General features: G+C 31.1%; 3 protein-coding genes across 3 annotated transcripts; 1 reads left to right on the top strand and 2 right to left on the bottom strand.

Annotated features, from left to right (window-relative positions):
* Positions 1-2: 2 nt before the first annotated feature.
* LOC126867898 (ADP-ribosylation factor-like protein 13B) lies at positions 3-4,038 on the top strand. The gene is made up of 8 exons (XM_050622976.1): positions 3-230; positions 302-372; positions 536-669; positions 795-910; positions 1,076-1,252; positions 1,327-1,501; positions 1,588-1,621; positions 1,688-4,038. Exons 1-8 carry the CDS (start codon positions 172-174, stop codon positions 1,987-1,989), a joined length of 1,068 nt encoding a protein of 355 aa, XP_050478933.1. The 5' UTR covers positions 3-171; the 3' UTR covers positions 1,990-4,038.
* On the bottom strand, positions 3,949-7,159 carry LOC126867904 (caspase-1-like). The gene is made up of 4 exons (XM_050622983.1): positions 6,370-7,159; positions 5,772-6,034; positions 5,326-5,631; positions 3,949-5,055 (listed from the first exon to the last, which is right to left on the bottom strand). The coding sequence occupies exons 1-4, from the start codon at positions 6,447-6,449 to the stop codon at positions 4,805-4,807; spliced, it is 900 nt and encodes a 299-aa protein (XP_050478940.1). The 5' UTR covers positions 6,450-7,159; the 3' UTR covers positions 3,949-4,804.
* A 4,395-nt stretch (positions 7,160-11,554) lies between these two features.
* On the bottom strand, positions 11,555-15,422 carry LOC126867237 (zinc finger MIZ domain-containing protein 1). Its single transcript, XM_050621477.1, has 10 exons — positions 15,418-15,422; positions 15,064-15,346; positions 14,583-14,906; positions 13,614-14,253; positions 13,174-13,520; positions 12,901-13,086; positions 12,680-12,822; positions 12,097-12,589; positions 11,778-12,011; positions 11,555-11,692 (listed from the first exon to the last, which is right to left on the bottom strand). The coding sequence occupies exons 1-10, from the start codon at positions 15,420-15,422 to the stop codon at positions 11,555-11,557; spliced, it is 2,793 nt and encodes a 930-aa protein (XP_050477434.1).
* Between the last annotated feature and the right edge of the window lie 2,709 nt (positions 15,423-18,131).

Raw genomic sequence — 18,131 nt, 5'->3', positions numbered from 1 at the left:
ACATTGACGAAACTATAGTTAATTGGTGCGTTTGACGTGCAATTGGTGCAATGATTGTTAAATGGTCTTTCTTTTCCTATTATATTTAAGCGTATTTCTTAAATATAGAAATGTATGATACAACATGACACAAATTGATTTCCAAATACAACATTAAATAAATTTACTATAATGGGTAATTGTATGCGAAGCGTATTGCAAAAGTTACAAAAGAAGAAATGTGCTGAAAAGTAATGAATTAATATATCAAAACACTCATACTGATGAGAAAATATGTATTTAATAATGATATAATTTTTAGGAGTATTATCTTGCTTATTGTGGGTCTTGATAATGCGGGAAAAACTTCGATTTTGAACTGCATCAGTGGAGGTATCATACATATGTGTATTTTGCTAAAAAAATTGTTTATCTTACTTTTGCTGACAATTATAACTGACTTTCCAAATATCTTTTTAATTTGCGATTTTAATTTCCTTAATTTATTATTTTTCCAAAAAGTTAAATAGTACATCATTTATATATTTTTTATTAGATTCAGATAAAACCACTTTACCTACGATAGGGTTCCATGTAGTATCTTTAAAATATAAATCATACACTGTAAAAATTTATGATGTTGGTGGAAGCTCTCAAATCAGATCTTTATGGCCAAAATACTATAATGGTGTAAGTAATTAATAAATGTATAACACTTTCGTTAGCTACAATTGCAGTTAGGATATAGATAATCCTTTTATTTCTATCCTTAATAATATTGTTTGAAACCTGTCTTTCCGTTTTCCATCTTTTAGATACATGGTCTTATATATGTGGTGGATGCTAGTGATATTTCCCGTCTTACAGAAAATAAAGTTGTATTTGGTGAATTAATTTCACATGAATATATTTCAGGAAAGCCATTGTTGTTGTAAGAAAATTAAATGTATTGCTTATACTTGCATTGTTGTTCATGCACGGAGTACCATTTGTAGATATAATATGCACCACTTAACTACACTAAAAATACATATATGTAATATACATTTAACTTAGTAAGATTTTCGTGTATATTCTTCATTATATTTCATAATAGGCTTGCAAACAAACAGGATATAAACGGAGCTATTGATGAATTAGATCTCGTTGAAAACTTAGACATAGAACATGCTGCTAATACTATGAAATGTCCCACAAGAGTAGAAATATGTTCATGTATTTGGAAAGGAGATCAGTCAAAAGATAATACTATAGGTATTAAAAATGGATACAAGTACGTAGTTAGCTTTTTATTCTATGTTGATTATATAAAATTTAATTTTTACTAAATATAAATAAATTATATAGATGGCTGCTGGATATAATAGTGAAGAACTATACAAGTTTAAATACTAGACTTAAAAATCAAAATGCTCAAAGTGAAAGAAATATTGAAGTACAAAGCGTAGTATTAGATTCACCATCAAGACTATCAGTCCATTCCAATCCCTTTAAGCCAATCAAAGAACTAGTTTTAAAAAGGGTAATATTATTAAAAATTATTCTGTTTGTTTGTTTGTTTGTTTGTTAGACTATGCTTCTATTTTACTTGTTATATTATAATTTTAGGAAGATGCTCAAGCACCAAGTGTTTCTCAAAATGGTATGTACTATTTAAATATAAAATAATGTAAATACTATAGTACATTTATAAACCACATTTATACAGGTATAGTAGCAAATGGAAAAAAGCTAAAGAAAATGTTTACATATAGAAATAAGACTGCACCACTGACTACTGAGGAATCTGTCACTGAAATTAAGGATATGTCAGAAACTGTTAAATTTACTCAAAACACTCTAGAATCTCAACAGAATGTTCAGACACTTCCACCGATATTAAATCCAGTAACACTAGATACATATTCACGTGCAGTTAGATCAAAAAATAATCGTCCATATACAGCTCCAGAGCATTCACATTTTATAAATAAGATAACAGTAATTAATATTCCTAGGCAAGTAACATAAAAGCAATATTTTTAATTGTACAGGTAATAATATGGGACCATTATTAAAAAATATGATACAATGTATTTAAAATTATATCCAGGCAAAATATTTTAACAACGAATTTTTTATATTTATCTAATATAACATGAAAAAAATATTAGCAATGTTTTTTATTATGTGAGCGATTGTTTATGTATATAATGTTTGTATACATTCATTTGTTCTAGTCATGAAATACATATATATAAATATTTTTTTCATTGTCTTTAATATAATACGCATTTCATTCATATTTATATTATAAGACATATTTACATTATATTTTATAATGTAAATATTTATAATGTATTTTTAATATATATATATATATAGTATATTATTTTAATTATTTTATGATATTAAACACCATCTGTTTTTTATCTAAACTTTATTATATCTTGTACATTTGCATACAGATTCATGTACATAAAAGTTCGGCAAATATACGAATTACAGTATATATGAAAGACTTATAAAAGCTATAGCATAAAGACATTAAAAAACTTTCGATTATAGAATAGCAGTAAAAGTGCGCAAAAATTGTATCGCATAAGCATACTTATCACAATTTATAGTATAATAAATATCGTAAGTAGTTCCATAACATTGTCTTATCTGTAACATTATCTTGTTGAGCAACTACTTTGTTAAATATAATATATCGAAAAATTATACTAAAAATTGTAACAGTAAGGAACAATGTATCTCATATAACATAAAGAATATTCCTTTAAGGAAAATATTTTATACTAATTACATTACATGTATATAGACATACCAATGAAAACATAGTGGTCAAACTATTAAAAGCGATGTTAAATATTGTAAATTGCATTAATCAGTATTTTAAAATTACATACTTTTATTATGAAAGACTGTTATATCACGTTTCTAGACGTTTTTATAGATCATAATAATGCCATTTCAATTACAAATATAGTAATTTTTGCCATAATATTAGTATTTTTTGTTAAATTCTTATCTACTTTATTTAATAATGCCTTTTTTCAAACTATGAAGCAACATAACACTTTATGTGCATCAGCAATTCCAAAAGTATATGCAAATTGCCTTGCTTATTTCATATTTATCCTCTTAACAATAGGTAATATTCGTTGTAATTGCACCTTATATAATCACAACTACTCTAATCAGGCAAGTTATATTTATCTATTACTAACTTGAAAATATTTCATTCTTTTTTAGATAAGATTAGACTATTGCTTGTTATGAAAAGACACAGATTTTGTCCTTCTGACTTTTGTACAATATATTTAGTAGGCATTAAATATATATTTCTTAAGTTGTTTTGCATTACAATGGTTAAAAAATAGCTTTTTTCAAAATATAATGTCGAAATTGTATAGGTCATATATAAATTACTTATAAAATTTTGTTTATAAAGCAGCAATCACAAAGGCAATCAATTTTAGCTATAGTTTTAGCACTGTTGTCTTAATTTTACTTTTCATTTGTACTTATTATATATCTTACTTATAATGGTTTTGAATATACTGTATTAAATTTTTGCATGACCACTATTACATCCATTCTATGCAGTTTTTTTAATAATTTAAAAACTGTTAAAAATTATAGCTTGAGATCTTATTGTTGTAAATTTCTATTATAAATATCAATCTTACAAAGACATAAAATTTGTAAGATTCCTTAATCTAGACAAGTACAAAAATTTATATGTAGCATAAAATCTACTTTATATTGCTATAATGTTTTGTTTTGTAGTGCAAATATTGCATAATATATAATGGCAGTTTTTATAAGATAAATGCTATCATTTAAATGCATTACATTGAAGTCACATCAAGTAGAAATTTGCACAGGTAAAATATTATCTTTGAACTTCTAGTAACAATATGATCAATGCTATAAAGGTACATAATGTACATATAATATATCAAATTGAAGTTGCTAAGCAACAAAAAAAAAAAAAAAAAAAAAAAAAAAAAAAAAAAAAAAAAAAAAAAAAAAAAAAAAAAAAAATAGAATCAAACATGGAAGAAATGAAAATGCCTTGCCATTCCTTGCCATTTTGCCTTTGACGAGTCTGAATCGCGATGAAAATTTTGAATTAAACCTGAATATCACGAGTCAGGCTCGTGGTCTTAATCTCCGGTCAAGTATGAATGTCTCGAATGGTGTGTTTTTTCTAAACACGGGCGCGACTATCTAATGCATTCAGTTGCACGATATCATGTTGCAAGTTCCGACACTCTGTCTCCGTCGCTTCGACTCCTTTCCCTACCATACGGGCGCAACGTTTGGGCCCGAATTCTTCCGAGTTAAATGGTATGGCAAGGGATTAATCTTTCAAAAAGGAGGAGGAAAGAAAAAAATGAGTACAATGAAACTGAGAGTAGCAGGAAATAGAAGAAGTAAAGAGTACAGAATGTGGAGTCGACCTTGACCGGCTATTGTCAACATTAGACACTGCTCGTCGACGAAGTTCGGGGAAAATCTTGAAGACCCACTGTAATATGAGCAAAATTGCTATCAATTTTCCCTGAACTTTGTCAAATAGCGGTATATAATGCTGACATTGACCAGGCAAAGTTAACTTTTTATACCTTGTGGACTGTAGAGCCCATAATAGATACACATTCCAAACTAACAACAGAGAACAATGTTAAAAGAATGAGATGTAAAATGTAAAATATGTAAATATGCGATACCCACTTACTTGGAAAGGTATCATTATTTGTAATTAAAAAAATACATATATATATATGTACTTTATAGCATATCATATATCATAAATCTTTCGTGCATAAAACGACTATACAATGTTATTTTTAGGAGGTGTAAACATTACTAGACGAGTTAACATCGACGTAATGCACGGAATTTGTTTTTGTTGATGCATTGTGATATTATCTGGAGTATTGGATTCAAAATCAACAGCAATTCGCAGAGAAACAAATGTGAGCAAATGTAACAAGTCATGGCGAGTACCATTTTTTCGTAGTTCTAGGCACAACGCTTGCATGAACCACGAGCCGCGAGTAGTATTTCTCCAAGAATAATAACCTATATATACAAATAATATTTTTTAAACTATATTAATTGAAAAAAATTTTCACTTGTGGATATATAAAAATGTAAAAATAATTTCTCCTAAAAAAAAGGTAAAACTATTTCTGAGTTTTTCAGCATGTATCGTTAAATTATTTAATCATGAAAGTGAAACCATTTAATATTATTCTGAATGTCTGTATTTATAACAGACAAATAAATTATATATTTAATAATATAATAAAATATAATTCAAAATCAACTTTATCTTGAAGTTATATTTACCTGGTATTGTGGAGTATGCAATTAAAAAATCTGCGTGACATGGTATACGGAATGTTGTAACTGATTCACCATCAGTTTCTGTACGTTCTTTTAATGTTGTACCAGCATCTAATTTATCCCCTTGACAAGCTTGTATAAAAAATAGTTTTGGTTTGCCAGCAAGCGTAGGGCATCTATCAGATGTAAAGAGAGACCAAATGGAGTCAGGCTTATAAGAAGTATCATGAGCATAAAGTATTCCTAAATCTCCATGGCTTAATATAGCTACAACTAGGCAATCATGTTCAGAATGGTCCATGTCAGCAACTGTAAAAAGAAAGTTATAACTTGAAAAGGTTTATTCAATGCATCTTCATTTATATGTCTTCATGCAAAACCCAAAACATATTTTTCTTGTGATTAAAAACAAAATTCAAAATTATGAAAAGGAAACATCAACCAAGTACCTCTTTCTAAATTTTTCATTATATCTCTATGTGTGTAATTATGAAAATCATTTACTTCAAAACCAAGATCTTTAAATGTATTGACAAGATTTTCACAATCAACATTTGTTCCACATCTTGGTTTGAGATGTGTAATAGTGAAAAATTCATGGTTAAAAATAATAGCTAATCCACGTTTTGCATGATTCATGTTGTAATATAGGGCATAGCGGTCTGTGGGTGCCGTTTGTAATAAAGGGCCCTTGAGAGGACTGACGCTGTTTCTGGAAAATAAAAAAAATGGCATGCAAAATTGTAACTGATTACACACAAAATTAAATTATCCGGGATTTGTAATTAATTTTCATTGTTTTATGGACACTTTATTATTTTTCTATTAACATATTGTAATGTAAATAATAAAAATTAAATTCATAACAAAATAAAATTGTTTATAATTAACTCTAGGAATAAATATATTTTCTTACAATTCAGAATTTCATGCAAATAAATAACATTTATCAATATACAATATAAAAAACAACGAAAATATATCAGAGTGATTGTATTATTGGGACACGTACGATTAATTATGTGTACATGATGCATTAAATCTTACCCCGAAAATACCAACGCATCTGCGACATCATCACTGTATTTGTTACTATTGTTTATACTATCACTTTCTGTTGAGTACATCGTTTTTTACTTTGAAAATAGTTCCCACAGCGAATAATGCAGTTTATAGAAGAATAGAGAGTATAATGGCGCGCTATAGCGCGCGTCGTGACTCATATACTGTTAGTTACTACACACTACTACAAACAAACATAGAAACTACAGATACAGATCTGAAAATTCTTATACCGAAACCACACTGATGAAACCGTCCGTTTCCTGAGTTGAAGAAAATCAAGATGGAGGACAAGAAAAGGTCTTGTTCTGCGCATGCGTAAAATATACATGTATATATATTTATATATACATATAGGTACTATATTACCTCAGGCAGAGACAGCGACACTCCACTCATCTGTGTTGCTTTGCAAAAGGAGAGCTATTTTTCCTCGCCATCTTAACATTTTTCGACTCAACAGACAGATGGCTTTCCCTAGCGAATGTCCGGACCACGGTCAGACCTGTTTATATGACAGTGATAAAAACATTTTGAAGCAAAAGCAAGTGTCATCATGGTAAGAGATTTGAAGGTTAAATATAACGTCTAAAAATCATTATGTTTAATGTATTTTTTCATATACACTACATAGAAAAATACTATACTCTATAAAAAGAAACGTTGTAATAAATATAGTAAAAATAGAACAATATTTACTCGATTCAATTTTGAAAATTGATATCTGTTGATGCTGATATTATATTTATAATAATACTCATGGAAAGAATTTATAAGTTATTATGATAAATTTATTATTATGTTATTATAAAATTATTATAATAAAATTATTTGGTGTCAAATTAATGCTAACTATTTTATTGAATATGTTGTATGAATACAACAATTATTTTCGTTTGTTCAACAATTTATATTTTACCGCGACAATATTATCTTCAAAATATATTTCTTTTGATAGATTGAGCTGTAGGAAAATTGATTTAAGAATGGTACAAGTGTTCAATATTTTATGACTTTTTTATTGAATGTTTCTAACTGTTATCGAGAAACAATGCGGTGTCTGTCATACATATTATAAACTGGTCTTTGTGTATTAAAATTTTTTACATGAATGTAACCAATGATATCAGTGTTTTTTTCGTAACGTACACTTTTTGCATTACTTTTTATTTTTACACAAATCTGTACCAATCACTTATGGCGACTGTGATAAATACGTATATTTTGTGTATCGATTAATGTAACATCATTATGACTTATCTAGGAAATTTTTGAATGATTTATGAAAAATTTCGGGTAGTAATCGCAAGTAGATTTATAAAAATCTTATTGATATAAAAACATTGTTACTGGTAGAATAAAAATCGAGCCACATAATTTACTGATTTAAAGAGGAACTTGACATTTTTCCACCTCTAAATCGCTATTTTAATCAATTAAATTATTTAACTTATGCTTGTATTTATTGTATTATAACATTAACTTTTACTACAATGGAGCGGAATACCTATCCAAAGACGAGAAATCGTTAATTCTAATTGCAGACTAGTAAACTTGTGACCGTTTCTTATTCTACCAAAAGTATAATCTTGTATGTAAACTAAGTTCGTTGGGTTATTCTATAGTTTCAATTTTTATTCTCTTTGGCAATGCTTAAAACACATTTATCTTATTGTTAAATATGTGAAATTATGTTAAAGCAATCTGCACAGCTTTTAATGTTTTTAGATACTCAAAATATACGAACACTTGTTATTTCCGAAATTTATCGATTTCTATAAATCCCGCGTATAATCAAAATTTGGTCCATGTCCAGTTTTCGTGGATAATAAAAAGTTATGAATATCTATAAATGTTATATAGTATTTAAAACTGATCATCTGAACTACATTAAATTTTTAATAAATTTAAAATAATACGCATTGTAACTTAACAACAAAATGAAATTATTAATTATTCTTAAATGCTTATCAACAAGCTCTAAAGCTTTGTTGGATCCACTGAATATGTTCAATGTGCCATAAGTAGGTACAGCTGTGTCATATTACATGAAAATATTTTATTTTTTTAGTGAAGCTTTTCGGGTCTTGGACAAGACAACACACATGACATTTGATCATTTAAGTTTTCAGTGGCGCACTGTAGGATCAAATCATAGGCCTCCTAACAATAGATAAATAGGTATATAATCATTAAGTTGTAGAGACTTATAATAATCTGAACTGACTTTAAACAATATTGCAAATAAGTAATTTAATGTTCCATATTCAAGATTTAAAATGTGATCTCTATTATTTACTAGTAATATTTTTTTCTAGAAGTTAGATCTTTTCAGTATAAAATTATTCATTTTTAGATGAGCAAAATTTATCAGGAAGTATATTGCTCAATTGTTAAAAATTAATCAATAATAATACAGTAAGCTTTGATTCTCCTTTAACATTTTACTCCTTCTAATATTTTCACAAGAACTTATAATTAATAATAAACTTATAATTAATAAGCTTTGATTTTCCTTTAACATTTTACTCTTTCTAATATTTTCACAAAAACTTATAATTTTGTGCAGATATTTATAAAGCTCTACAACTTGTAAACCAAGACCGTGTATCATGTATTTTAGGATATTATTAAGTAGGTATAGGTAGACATTGCCTATATACAATTGCAACAACGTTGCATGTGCCTACTTTCTGGCAATCCTAAGTAAAGCTTACAATTTGAATAAACTTTTTTTGATAATTATGTCTTTAATAAGTAAGTAATAATTCTATTAGAAATAACAGTGCAGTATTTGAACTGTTATTATCCTGTATCCATTTACATGTTATATTTTCTAGTTTTAAAGTATTCTCATACAACGCTTGTATGTTTGGTTCTGAGAAATACGATAATTATTTTACTATTATAACTGGCCAATAAGTATTTGCCACTTTTCTTATATTATTAATCTATTTATCATATATACAAGTAACATACAATAATCTCGCTTAATGTAAGTATTATTATTATCCTATTTTCAATAATATTATAATAGTTATATGAATAGAAACTTGACCGCATCTAATCCGTCAGTGTGCGCTATTGTTGCACACTGGAATATAAATACATTTTTATATAAAATTTGTATAACCTACATGAATCATTGTAAGTATATCTTCTTTTTAAATCACAAAAGATATAAATGTCATAACTACTACACAAGCTGGGGGCCATGGGCGGTTTCACTCTGGCAGTAGTGTTATATACATATAACTCTAAATCTGAAGTTTCATTGAACGAAAAATCAGTTCCTTTGAGAATTTGTGCTAATTCTGTTATATAGAATTTATTTTCTAATACTGATTCTGTGTAAAAGTTGATTTCATCTAAACATTTGGTGTAATATAATTTATTATCTGTCTCTCCTTTTTTATAAACTTAGGTCAATGTTAATCTAATTGTTTTAATATTACAAAGTTTCTCCTGCTTTTAATAAAAATAATAACTAAAATGATACATTTGTTTTTATTAACATAATTATTAATATAATTCTTCTACATTAAAATGTGAAAATAAATCCTATATATATATAAACATATGTATATGTAGGTATATAGGTTTTGATGTATCTTTCGAGATTTTGTATGTTATAAAAATATCTTGTTATTTTCATCGATTATGTATTTCATTATTACATCTTGATAAATTTCTTTAAAAAAATTTCTATGACTTAAAAGAAAAAGTAGGAAATTTTCCTATATATTTTCTCTTTTTTTTTGTTAAATCTATATACATAATATTTATCGAAGTAGCAGTGTAAATAACATTTCATCAATAAATTCAATATCAATGTATAGATTTTTAAATAAAAAATTATTTGCTTAGAAAGCGAAGTAATATATTTCATCCGGCATAACTTAAATATTTCTGAATTACGTATTTCTTTCAAAAGCACAAGAGATACACCATACCAAATATAATTCCCAGTGTGAAGCCCTATATGCCCTCGATTCTGTTTCATCTGTTGTCACTAATCATCTAATCTAAAGGAAAGGAACACTATATGCGCTATATCCATCAATAAGCAGGGTAATTCACAACAGATGAATGTCTTACCTATTTTTTTTCGATTAAAACTTATTTACAAATGTTACTGTACAATCGTAGTTCTGTTGTGATGTAGGTCCATCATAGCCTTGAATGCGAGTAGACCGATTCTGAGGTAAAGATTGTATTGCAGGGAAAGCTTCAAAGTGAAGTCTTTGAAATAGCACAGCACATTTTGTCAAGCAAATATTCCAAAATCATAAATTTATTAATATTAGTTTAATTTTCAATGACATATTAATATAAGGTTTTTAAAATCATATTCCAATGTTATGTACACATTAACCTCAGAAGTCCACGTTTTCAATATAAAATTGTATAAATGTGCTATACGATTTTTTAAAATCTATTAATAAAAGGTTATCAATTTATTGTACCAAACATAATATTAATTAATTCTACATCCTGTGGTAGATTTCTTAAATATTGTCTCTATAAAAACTTATTTTGGAATGAAAAAATAGATAAATGGTAATATGTATAAAATGTACATATGTAAATATGTTGATCGTATTGCACATTTATTGTATCAGATGAACATTTTTCCATAATATTAATCTATATGTAAAACCCTTTGTGCAAAACATTATTCTATATTCGATATTAAAAAATTGGATTACCATTGTTTTTTGAACACAATTAATATAATTGTGGTATATTTGCGATGATTAGTTCTGGAACATATGCCCGGCACAATGTTATAGAACGTGTTACTATTGGAAATATATATTTCCAATATCAAAGGACTAAACATAATCCATGCAATAATATCTTTACAAACAAGCACTACAACGTGGTGCTTTGTTTCGCCTATTAATTAAAAGTCATCGTCTTTAAATCTAATAATATGCCCTAACTTTGTTGATAGGAATATTATAATTAGAGCTAAGATTTTTTGTACCATTGAATTAGGTGAGAGCACCTAACAGTGACCCCAATACGTTTTTGAAATTGCTCACTACAAATATTTTCATTCGATTAGAAATATATTTGTAGTAGGATGCAAACCTGTGGATATAGTTTTCTTTTGTAACGTCAGGGTCGCAATTTGATTATTTCTCTTACGAGATGCCCGTTATCTTTATTCAAAAAGTGCTAATATATCATCACTTGATGAGGGGTTACCACTGCTAGCGCCGCTGCTGGGAGGGGTATTCAGATCTGGTGGATCTAGATATGAAAGTAATTCCATCGGATCCACAACATTATCTGGTAAGAGCTACAACATAATATAATAAGGAATAAATATCACACGAACATATAAAAATACTTTAAATATTAAGAAAATGTAGATTATTACTTACATTCAATGCTTCTTGACCTGTACCCTCGCCATCTATCACCGCAGCTGGGTCAAAATTTAAATCTGATGGTATATCTGCAGTATCGTTGGTTATGTTTGTATTCGTATTACCAGATGTGTTGAGGTTTCCAGTGGACTCTTGGGATGCAGGAGGAACACTTGGTGGACCACTGTTTCCACCACCTGGTGTGTGTGGTGTGTGAGGAGTATGAGGTGTATGAGGTGTGTGGGGCATCTGTAAAAATAAGGACAAAATATTTAACAAATGATCTATGAAAGGTTGTATATAGTTATAGAATAATTCTGAGCTTAGAACATACTTGATCGTTAAGTGATTTTTCCATAGCATTCAGAGGATCTAAAGAGTTCACCGATTCGTTTAAGTGCGAAAGAGGCCCAGTTCCATTAGTATAATCATTATTGGTATTCGTATTCGCTCCGGAATTAATATCGAAAGATCCTCCCGATGAATTCCGATGATTGATGTTATTATTTCCGTACGTGGTTGGTGTATTATTCATCATAGAGCCGCTTACGATGCTACTCATATCAGGTGGTATGTATGGACTCATTGCTTGATTCATATCCCAATTATTCATAGTAGGCATGTTCATACTTCCAGGTGACATTGCCTTTGTCATTCTCTTACAATCATTTTCTTCTTCAGATTTAATACCAGCAGTTAAATTCTTTGCTGGTTTCCAATTCGCCATCGAATCTATCGTAACTTCTTCCACTTCTGCAGTGTTTAGAGTGTTCAAAATGCCCCACATATATTGATCAACTTCTAAACCTTCTAATTGTGCAGGTTTTCTATATATAATAGAAACAAAATTATGTGAAACTTGAACGAAATGCGTTTAGTTTTATAATCGAAGAGAAAATTGTTAAAAAATTACTTACGAGCATACAGGACATCGCCAAGCTCCTCGTTCACAATTTAGCTGTAGGTATGACTCCAAATCAAAGCACTGAATATGTTTACAGTCATGTCCTCTAGCTGGCAGTGTAATACGTTTAAAAGTAATAGGACATTTTAAGGATACCTATAATAAAATAATTTGCATGATAAATATAATAAAAAACATAAATGTATTATGTTAAATATGGTGTTAAATATCTACCTTAAGTGCTGTTTGTTCTACGACATCTTTCTCCGACTGTATACCGTTATTTGAAATAGTATTATTGAAATTCCGTTTAATTTTAGTAATACAATGCTCCGCCGTTAGTAGCCTTTTACGTAACAAGCCATGAAGTACGCTTCTCACACTTGGTCGATGAACTAATTGAAGCACGAACAAATGAGACTGCAAATAAAAAGAAAGAAATTCATATTACCGCATGTAAAAATTAAATTTTAAGACTGTGAGCATATGAAGATAAAACAAACTTACACAACAACATGCCGATACAGTAATTTGTATCGTGTTTCTTCCAGGTTGACAAACATCTTTCAGGTATAAAGGCTTATGAGATGTTTTATTCTCACCACGATCAATAACTAACGGCGTAGCGTTTACAGAAACTTGCACGCTCGCTGGCCAATTCGTGTTCATTTGCCTATCCTCATGGTGGAAACACTTGAGTTGCAGTTCCAGATCAGATCGCCACATCAACGTTTGATGTACCGTGGATTTCAGTTGGAAAACATGATTGCTTACAGCCAGATTATGTTCTAAGCGGAAGGGTGAAAGAATAATGCCATCCCTCACGGGGAATGTTAATCTTAACTCATCATCCTCTGTACAAAACGGGAAAATATTAGTTAATGATGCTCCATTCTATTTTAATATATTAATTTTAAATATATGATCAAAGCATGAATTCAACTTACTCTGAATATTAACCGGTGATTTCATTTCGTTGAAATTAGGCTTAATATCCGGATTCGGACTGATGTAAGGAGGCATACTGGTGGCTGGTGTCAACGGCGGAGTCGGATTACCGGGAATAGGACTGTGTTGGTAATTTAAATTCCCCGCGCCTGTCGTTCTCATTGATGCAACATCTTGTTGATATTGACTGGTTGCAGCACCAGTTGCACCATACGAAGACGCGCTACCGGCGTATCCTGAGTTTGGTTGATGACCAACGAACTGATTCCCAACCGTCGTAGGTCCCATACTAACCGGTATACCGTTACTACCGTAATATTGGTTACTAGTAGCCTGATTAGCGGTGTTGTATGAAGGCGCAGTTTGCCTCATGTTATTACTCCGTATCATAGAGTTAGGCCCAAAGCCAGCAGCCGACGGATTCATACTCTGCATAGGTTGGTATTGAGGTTGAAAATTCGGCCTCGCTGCACTAGGGTAATTGGTCGGATACTGTGACGACGACATGCCGCTGAAGGCTGGCTGCATTGCAGCCGGGTTAGGACCCGCGTACGGGCCTTGTTGCCTCTTTTGCGCCATATGCATCGCGGGGTTTGGATAAGGCGCTAGTCTCCTTGGATAGCCTTGGTGAGGTTGAGCCTGAAAATATATGGTAATATAAGTCATAAGTCAAGAACATTAAAAAATACATACTCTACTATTTGCTGAATAATAGCATTCTACCATAAATCTGAGATAATAAAAGGAGAGTTAAGACATTGAGAGCAAAAGTGGACTAACTCAAACACTTAACAAACTCAGTAATTTTCTGTCTACAATAGATGTGCACACGTAATAGAAATAAAATGAATTCTTCCCCTCTTATATAATTAATACAGCTTACAAATTTATATCCAAAAGAGTGTGTAGGTAAGTCCATTTTCGCTTTAAGTGTTTGAATTATAAAATGAATTCGATACTTCACGTACTTGCATGCTCATTTTGTTCATTTGCATGTTGTTAGGTCCCATCATATTGTTCATGCCCATATTACCCATGTTACTCATAGAGCTCATGGGGGTCATTCCGTTTATACCATTCATACCATTCATACCACCCATCGACATAGGATTCATCGAGTTCATGCCATTCATACTGTTCATCGAATTCATGGAATTCATAGAGTGCATTGGGCTCATCGTGCCCATGCTATTAAAGTTGCTCATCCCGACTGGCCCCATTCCGGCCATTGGTCCTCTCTGGGCGTACCCTGCGTTGTAAGTTTGATGCGGTATTCCATGTTGGCCCTGCATCTGTAATCAACATATAATACGTTACTTAAACAATTTCTCTTTTAAAATAAACTAATTTTTATGTGAAGATGAAAAAAAAGACTAAAGAAGATAACTGAAGATAAGAGTCGGTCGCGTAGTTTCCGAAGAGCAAATATAAAAGGGGGAAAAATGGTACCTGGTTAAATTGTGCGGGGATGTCTTGGCGGTCCTGCATGGCCACCACGCTAGCAGTGGCGGTGGCCGTAGCGGTGGCAGCTGCCACCATCGCCGCGGCACTAAATGTCGAACCACCACCCCCGTTCTGGGGTGGCACCGTGTTATGATAGCCGGATGATAACACGGGCTGCACCCCAACGCCGATCGCCGCCGTTGTTGATGGTTTTCTTGAAGCTAGTTCCAACGAAAATGACAAACTTGTGTCGCGTGATATAGGCGTTTCGACGAAAACTGGGATGGTACTGCAAAAGATAAGAAAAAATGTTACTTCTAATGGAAATTAGAAATTATTCGGTGAGTTCCATATATGTACAGCATTGCTTGAATTCCAAATAGAAGATCAAATAAATCGTAATTCTCGCGGAACTGGTAGCGACCCGTTGACAAGGAAAAGGGAAAAGATAAAGACAATATTTCTTGTTTACTCTTGTTATATCTGTTTATTGTTCTTGCCATTAATTTTAGATTACGTTGAGCTCGAGGCACTGATCTTATGAGGCTAATTTGAAATTAGGCAAAATCCCTATTAATATTTAAACGAGTATTATCGTAGTTTTCTTCGTTAAAATACATACATGCATTAAATAAATGTATTGAAAAATATAGTGGTTACTTAAAATTTGTCATATTTGTCCTTAAAAGACCAAGGATTCATAAGGTGAGATATTAACTACAGATGTGTGATACTAGTTAAATAAATTTGGTTGAAGAGTAAATGGTCGATACGGGTGCAATACAGATATCTCTTTGTAGGTCAGATTCATGTTCCAACTATTCTGTACGAGCAATCGATTGTATTGTAACGTTCTCTATTTTCCGCGATGCAGCAATAATATATGTGAGTTATTCATGATCGTTGAATTATTTAAGAAGGTCGACAACTTAAATCGCGCATCGCGTGGTTACTATTCGGGCCACGCGCCGTTATCGATAATTTTTACTGTACTTTATAGATCAATGATCATCGCAATCGTTAATCTTAAAATGTTTAATCTTAAGATTTAGAAAATTCCAAAAGCCTCTAAAGCGTTTTCAACAATCGCAAAATGGAAATATGAAAAAATGCATTCGTTATTGGGTGCATTACAATCTTCCAGATAGAGCTATCTCGGCTTGCTTAAACTAGCACGTAAAACTCTTATCACAACTGTAAAAAGGAGGAAAAGGAAACAAAAGAAATGGAAAAAAACAAAGAACGAATAACCAAGCACACTAGTTCCATAACATTGCTTTAAACAATTTCTTTAAAATGTTCAATCTGTTATTATCTTCTACTTAAAAAACAAAAGACGAAAAGCAAACTCATGAAGAGAGAAAGAATGTTAAGAACGAAGCTGAAGTCCTCTTGAATTTTTCTAATGTCTTCTACTTCTCTCCTAAAAATCGATTTACCTGCTAGCAGCGCTCCCGTGCCTTTTCTCATCTTACAGAATTACATATAAGATATAGGAAAGGAAGTTGGACGCTTTGTCGTGTCCCTTCTATCGATACAAGCCCCGAACATTGTTCGTTCTTTCGAGTAGCCTTCCTTCTCGTTTCTGTCCTCGTTTTGAGACGTGCATACCCCAAAAGATCGAAAGACCGAACCCTGTGCGCACCGTTCATATTCCCAGCTGGCCAAGGCCCCTATTGGTTTTCTGTGGGAAATGCACGTGCTCACTATTCACACACTGCTGCTCTCTGCGCTTATAATACCGTTCTGCTACAAACACCGCTTGCCGGTGCAATCGTGTCCCGGGAACCAACGCGCTTTGCACGATCATTTTCGACTTTTGCGACACCCAGATGGAAAAAATCTCGGTGGTAGGTACCGCGAATTTTCTCTGTAAACGGAAATATCGCTCAGGATCAACAAATCTATTCAATTCATTTCCATGAAATATTGTTTATCACGATCATATTTATCATTGCTACTGTTTGATAACATATCATATTACTAATGCAGATATATTTGATGAATTGTTCGTGTTCAATCATAGAACTCGTACTCATGCTGAATATTTTTAATCGTTATTCTTTGTATTTTTGCTTTTTAATGTATTATTTCTCCATGAGAACTGAAGTAAGTATTCATTTCTAAAGAACTACGGTACTATTGTCTACGAGTAATCGATGTTTATTAGAAGGATAGTAGAGATTCTAAATAAAACGCCTATGTGGCGTTCAAGTTGCGCTATACAGGCGAGGAAATACGGCTCTTTAGTAGATCGTGCTAGTGTAAAGAAATTTAACTTGAAACTGCGACGATACACGAGGGAAAACTACTTAGAGATGTAAAAGAACTCATGAACAAGGGTATATGATGACCATTGTTCTGCATGATGTTCGAAACTCGTGGAGCCACATGAAAGAGTGCACCATGTGTATCGTAGCGTATCTTTTGCGATATCGCATTACCACGTGCACGTCCAGATTCTTGCGCATGCTCGTGGAAATTCTATAAAACGACTGGTAATTTCTGCGCAAAAGCACAGACACCCGTGCCCTTTAATTTTATCGCTTAAAGAGTTCGAACATTTTCGATCGAATACGAATTTAAACGGATAGATTACTTTCGCGCGTTCATCGATCTAGGTGGCGCCATCTGCGCAGCTCTTTTTCATGAAATAAGGTACGCTTCGAGCATTCGCAATTCAATATAGAATAAAGTATAAAAAATGAAGAATACGCATTGAGGTACGCTTCGAATACTCGCAATTCATAATAAATAAATAAATAATAATACTGAAAATTGTATACATCAATTTCTAACTATTATTAAAGTAGCTTTTATGTATGATTATGTATGATTTGTAATAATTATTAATAAATGTTTAAAACGTGTAATATTTTATTGTTATTACTATTACTATGAAAAGAATGCAATATTTAAAATCAGTATTTTGGTAGCGCAAATTACGTTTATACATTGCTAACCTTGAATTTAACTTTGATAGAGTCACTTATAGAGTGAGCAATCGGTCGATTTGATAAGATACCAATTTATAGACATTTGCTTCTACTCTGAGTTATAAGATAACGATTTTA

The sequence above is a fragment of the Bombus huntii genome, chromosome 7 (assembly GCF_024542735.1).
Source record: "Bombus huntii isolate Logan2020A chromosome 7, iyBomHunt1.1, whole genome shotgun sequence".
Taxonomy (NCBI): Eukaryota; Metazoa; Arthropoda; class Insecta; order Hymenoptera; family Apidae; genus Bombus; species Bombus huntii.
Note: the sequence above shows the minus strand (reverse complement) of the source record. Positions and strands in the feature narration are given on the sequence as shown.